Source organism: Coffea eugenioides, chromosome 5 (assembly GCF_003713205.1).
Source record: "Coffea eugenioides isolate CCC68of chromosome 5, Ceug_1.0, whole genome shotgun sequence".
NCBI classification, from domain to species: domain Eukaryota; kingdom Viridiplantae; phylum Streptophyta; class Magnoliopsida; order Gentianales; family Rubiaceae; genus Coffea; species Coffea eugenioides.
The window spans coordinates 38,189,115-38,195,581 of NC_040039.1; the positions used below are offsets into that span (position 1 = coordinate 38,189,115).

General features: G+C 37.4%; 1 protein-coding gene across 1 annotated transcript; it reads left to right on the top strand.

Moving 5' to 3' along the window:
• The first annotated feature begins 283 nt into the window (after positions 1–283).
• LOC113772521 (putative late blight resistance protein homolog R1A-3) lies at positions 284–4,697 on the top strand. Its single transcript, XM_027317132.1, has 2 exons — positions 284–4,170; positions 4,296–4,697. The coding sequence occupies exon 1, from the start codon at positions 338–340 to the stop codon at positions 4,148–4,150; it is 3,813 nt and encodes a 1,270-aa protein (XP_027172933.1). The 5' UTR covers positions 284–337; the 3' UTR covers positions 4,151–4,170; positions 4,296–4,697.
• The last annotated feature ends 1,770 nt before the right edge of the window (positions 4,698–6,467 follow it).

A 6,467-nucleotide genomic window follows, 5' to 3' on the forward strand; every position in this document is an offset into this window, starting at 1 on the left:
ACTATAACCAGTCTATTGTTACTCTTTAAACCCAACTGACACTGTTTATACAGTTCTAATGGTAAGAGCGTAACAATGCTGTACCATTCAAACAGTTGGACTAATGGCTAACGCATGTGCAGTGGGGTCTTTTTTTCTTTCAATCATCCAAGAAATATCCAATGACTATTTGTCATTCACTTTCTGGACACTAGAAATCAATGTACAGAAAAGAAGAGAGCACTTGTGTTTGAGGTTCTGCAGATCTTTCTTATCTCCTTTCATATTTGAGAACTGTTTCATCTCTTAAATTGAGATCGATACATTCTGGTTCCCTTGTTAATCTTCCTTTTAGTAGATGGCCTCCACTAGTGTCACTTGTATTTCTTCCATCCTGGATGATCTGCAAGCGCTGGAGAACGATTGTCAATTTTTTGCAAATGGGCCGCAGAAGTACCTGAAACGCATGCTAAGCTATCTGAGAACATTTCTTCTGTGTGCGAGAAAATACAGCAACCATGATGTGCAATTACCATTTGACAACAAAAAGAACCAGGCAGATAATCATAAAGCAAGCCTAGAAGCTCTGGCAGTTCGGATTGGAGATGCCATTCCCAAGAGGGGAAAAAAGATCCGATGGGATGTGGTCTATGATTTAGAAAAAGACATTAAATCCTTCGAACAAGAAATTTGCGAATGGTATGTCTTTTTCTTGGGTTCCTCGTCACAGCAGTCCAGTAATTCGCTCGTTCGACAAGATGACCTTTTGGAATTTATGGATTCTCTAGTGAATTATCTTCCAAGGAGTCGGCCGGCATACGAAGTTGGACTAATTAAAGCCCTTGAAGAGAAGCTGGCATTCCTGAAAAACTTCATCCGTTTTGTCACACTGCATGGTGTTGAAAACACAGAATTGAGACCTTTGTTAGTTCACACTGAAGCTGTGGCTGTCAATGCAGCACACCTCTCTTATAAGTGCCAGTTTAAGAAAGGTTTCGGACCGCCCAAGGATGTCAAGGAAAGCATTTCGGAACTGCTGCAGAAGATTATTCCTGTTGAACCGCAAGTCCTTGGGACCTGTATCCAGGCCCTGAGTGCTTCAAAATTATCAAGACAATCATATGGAGATACAGATGAGCACATATTGAGAGACTTCCACCATTCTCTCCTGTGTAATCTTTGGGATAAACTAAAGCGTGGTACTTGTTCTGTGATTTTGCGTCAGCTACAAATGTTTTATGAGGGGCTAAATTCCTTGAGAACCATTTTGAAGGAGAAGCCAAAGGAGTTCGATGAGAGAGTAAGAGATCCTACTCGAGTCGTGAAATGTTATGGAGGAGATGTTATTTCCCCACTCTCTCTGAATGCAATCAAAGATGCCATACAAGCCAAGGATATGGATATTGTGTGTTCTGAGTTATTGAAAATAATTAAGCTCATTGATGCAGTAATCACAGAGAAGTGTCCAGAATCATCATCGTTCAATTTTCCTAAGACCAATGGACTGGGCTTTGTTGATTCCCTTCTAGAAAAGATGATGGATGTGACAAGTTCTGAGGCTGGCTCGATTGCTTTGATCGATCATCCAATTCAAAAAGTCCAGGAAGAACTTGTTTGTTTACGTTCTTTGCTGCGGAAAATTGTGGGCCTGCAAAATGAAGATGAGGAGGTCCAGGCAATTTGGAATCGTATTGTTGGGGTGGCATACAGGATAGAGTTTCTTATTGACTCCTTAATAACTGGAAATATCTTAGATTCTTCTTCAATGTCCATTCATTCCATTTTAGAAGAAATGAACATCATTAAACCTGCGGCCTTGAAGATATGTGACAGCGAAAGACTTGGTGGAAAAGTTAAGGAAGTAACGAAGAGATTCAATCACATGCCACAAGAAGGAAGTAAGCCAATAGTCAATGATGTGGTGGTGGGATTCGAGGATGAGACGGCATCGATAATCAATCAACTCAGAAATGGATCACACCAAGTGAAAATTGTTTCCATTGTGGGTATGCCGGGATGCGGTAAGACAACCTTGGCTAGAAAAGTGTACAATGATTCTTCAGTGAAGTCCCATTTTTATGAGCGTGCTTGGTGTACTGTTTCTCAAATCTATGACAAGAGAAATCTGTTGCTTCAAATTTTGAGTTGTATTGAGTCCAAGCTTCCTGAGTATGTTTTTAAGATGGGTGAAGAAGATCTGGATGTTTTTAAGATGGGTGAAGAAGATCTGGCTCTTAAAGTCAAAAGGCGTTTGCTGAAAAACAGATATCTCATTGTTTTGGACGATGTATGGGACTTTGATGCATGGAACGGATTGGAAGCCTCATTCCCTGATGATGGAAATGGAAGTAGAGTTATCTTGACAAGTCGGCTCCGTGGTGTTGCTCCGCAAGACAAACTCGACCATGAACCATATTCTCTTCGTCAACTCGCTCCTAATGAGAGCTGGGATTTGCTAAAAGGGAAGTTATATCCTGGACAAGATTTGGCTCCTCCAGAACTATGTGAAATTCGACAGCAAATCGTGGAAATGTGTCAAGGACTACCTCTTACGGTTGTCATTCTAGCCGGAATTCTCTCAAGGATGGACCTACATGATTGGAAAGAAGCTGTGGAAGGTTTAAGTTCAAGGAATGTTTCTAGTACGGAACAATGTACCGCTACATTAGAGCTGAGTTACAAACATTTACCTGATACTTTGAAGGCATGTTTTCTTTATTTTGGAGCCTTTCCAGAAGACCATGAACACAATACCAAGAGGTTGATTTCTCTATGGGTCGCTGAAGGTTTTGTTCATAAAACTCATCCCAAGAGATCAGAGGATGTGGCAAATGATTACCTGATGGAACTTATTAGCAGAAGCTTAGTCACAGTTTCCAAACCAAGATCCATTGATGGGGTCAAAGCCTGCCGCGTTCACGATTTGTTATATGAGTTTTGCGTGACAAAAGCCAAAGAAGAAAACTTTTCGCGGCTGGTACGTAGGGATGATAAACTATCTGATATCAATGTGCCATTCTACCTACGCCGCTTATGCATTGATTCTAAAGTGGAGCACTTTGACAACTTGAGGTTATTTTCTCCTGCCATACGCAGTCTATTATTATTCAGTCACGATGAAAACAGTAGAAGTAGTTTTGACCTTCGATTCATTTTTCACATCATCAAACTTGTCAAAGTGTTAGATTTGAGCCAAATTAATCTAGGAAGCACTTTTCCAAGAGAACTAGAACTGCTTGTTCACTTGAGGTACTTGTCAATTCTTGTTAATGGTAGGCCCGTCCCTGCATCAATAAGTTATCTCACAAACTTGGAAACATTGATTTGGCGAAATTCTTCTGATCATGGTTCAATAAACTTTGGAACTTGGATTTGGCGAAATCCTTGTGTTCATGGTTCAGTTTCATTGCCAGATACTATATGGAACCTGAAGAAACTAAGGCATTTAGAACTAATTGATGAGGCCGATAAGAATTACCATTTTAGATTCCCTGACAACAACCTTGATAACTCTTCACAGTTGTGTGACTTAGATATCTTGTCCTGTCTAAGCCTCAATCCTCAGAAGAACATCAACAAGCTGTTGAGAAAGTTTCCAAATATCCGCAAGCTGAGAAGCTCTCTTAATCTTGATAAGGGCTGTGAATATCATGTAGCAATGGATTGTCTAAGTCATTTGGAATCACTCAGTCTGAGTTGCGTTGTTTACGGCGGTGACCGATATCAGTTAGATTTCCAATTTCCTTTGACTATTAAAAAATTGACCCTGTCTAATTTTCGCTTGCCATGGAGCAAAATGGCAGCAATTGGAAATCTACCCAATCTTGAGGTGCTCAAATTGCACCGCCGATCATTTGAGGGGGAAATATGGGAAATGGAAGTAGAGAAGTTCCCTAAAGTTCGTTTCTTGAAATTAGCTTCCCTGCACATTGTGAAGTGGACAGCCTCCTCCGAGTATGAGTACGAAGAGCAGGACTATTTTCCTCGTCTCCAGAAGCTAGTGTTGGAAAACTGTGATGCATTGCAGGAGATCCCTTCTTGTTTGGGAAATAGTTCAACTCTTGAAATAATTGAGGTGTCAAAATGTCCCAACTGTACCAGTTCATTGGAGGAAATTCAGGAAGAGCAAATAAGCAATGGATATACCGATCTGAAGATCCTTATCTCATAATGGACGATTGATCTTCTCAAGCAAGTTTGCTCTGGACAGCCAGTGTACTCTACTGATGTACTGCTACGGGTTATGTGTATCTGTTTAGCATCAACATCAAGTTGTTCTTTCTCTTAATAGTTTTTCTTTTTCTTTTTCTTAATAGCATCAAGATCAAGCTGCAAGTTTTTGGAGGAGATCCCTTCTTGTTTGGAAAATATATGAACTCTTGAAATAATTGAAGCGTCTAAATGTCCCAACTGTACCAGTTCATTGGAGGAAATTCAGGAAGAGCAATTAAACAGGGGAAATACTGATCTGAAGATCCTTATTTCATGATGGATGACTGATCTTTTCCATTGTGTTTGGTTTGGTTGGGCAGCCACTTCAGTCTACTTTTCTTTATTAATCCTTTACTTCTGTACACAGAACTGGGAATGTTGTATCTGTTTGTTTTCTTTGCAAGTTTCTTGTTATCCCTGTGACAGAATCTTGTTTTGGGATATATCACTTCCCGAGTCTGATGTTTTCTTCCTAAAGATTCAAGTTAATGAAGCTGCTTTTTTTTGCCGCCTCAAATAAATCAGGATTTCAAGAATGTTTCGCCCTTATCCGAAATTAAGACTGCTTAGTTGCATATCAAAGGCAGATATATTCGACCAATAGATGCAATTAAATTTGTTCGTCGAATAGAATACATGCCATCGGGTCTCTTATATTTACTAGGATTCAACAATTTTATTAGCTCATTTTCATCATCTTCTTTTACAATTTCTGATCTTTTCTGACTCCTAATAACAATTTATTAAATCATATAATCAAGCAGGTACAGAATTAAGAACCCAGCATATTAATATCTGTTACGTTGGATAATCAAAAAGGTTTGCAGCCTAAAGTAAAATTTTGTTCCTCTTTCTCTAAGCATTTGTTGCGTTTCTTGTGCACCAAAACTAAAACAAATTCAGGATCCGGACTTATCAAAATTGGAATAGATTAGATCAGAGGCTTCAGCAAAACAAGAAAGGGATCACCTAGACAACTTCCTAATCAAAATAAAAGATTAATGCTGAAGGACATGGGCCTATTAATAGTAGCATCATCTGATCTGACTTGAAATAGTTTCTTGGAGTCCAATTGGTTCTTTTCCCACCCAAATACTCTGTGGAAGGTAATATTTTAATATCAGTGCTCTGCTTGCACGACTAAGTTTATAAATTTTCCAAGAACTTATTTATACTATTGGGGGATCTCTGGTAGTTAACTAAATAACTTTTGATAGAAGCGCATACCAAAATTGATTGTTGTACAAAATGAAGGAAGAAATCTAAAGTTTTTTTTTTTTTTTTAAATCCTCTCATCGATCCCTATACTCTATACTCCCAACTACTAGACTCTAGATTTGAATGTTGAACATGACATCAAGGAGAAGCCATGTGAAGAGAGTTAATTGTGCTAACTTCACTTGAGCATCGTCATAAACCTAAAAGCTCTCTTTATTGCTTTAGAAAGATTATAAAACTTTTTTGTAAAGTTGTTTATCAAATGTTTTGAATTGCTCTAAAATTGATATCTTACAAAGTAATTTATAATTTTCAAAATACAAAAGGCCTCCCAAAATAGGTAACATTCGGTAAAAATGTAGAGAACAAGGTATAAGTGGAACATTTTTGAAGAGATTTTAGCATAATTTTTAGGGCCACTCCAACTTATATAGTTTAACGGGAAATGATGGCACCAAAGATGCACCTCCAAGTCCAGATACTCTTATCCAAAGATTTAGATAATTCTCCTGTTCATCCTTAATATTCTTTATTTTTAGATTTTTAGATATTCTTTATTGGTTTAAACTTTGAATTACAATAACATACTACTGGGAGGTTTCCGGTAGTTAACGAAATAACTTTTGATACAAGCACGTACCAAAATTGATTGTTGTACAAAATGAAGGAAGCAACCCAATTTTTTTTTTAAAAAATAACCCTCCCATCACTCCCTACACTCATTCTACAATTCTACTCCCAACTAGATTTTGAAATCTGATTAAAACTCAAGTTAATTTGTCAAATATAACTTGAAATGATCATGTAAATGGTACTCCAATTGTATTATATCTCTCCAAAATTTAGAGTTTGAAAAGTCTATTAAATTATTTCAACTTTATATTATTGCATATAAATAAAAGGGATGTAATTTCAAAAATAGAAAAAAATATTTAAAATTGAGTGTGACTTATTACAAAGATAAAGAATATTATTGCTGCCAAATGCACTTTACATTTTTCTCTTTCACTTTTATTCATCAATAAATTAATATTTAACAAAATTTTAAATTATCTTAA

Excerpts from the sequence above, each read along its gene's own strand:
- LOC113772521 (XM_027317132.1), top strand. The coding sequence starts at position 338 with ATGGCCTCCACTAGTGTCACTTGTATTTCTTCCATCCTGGATGATCTG.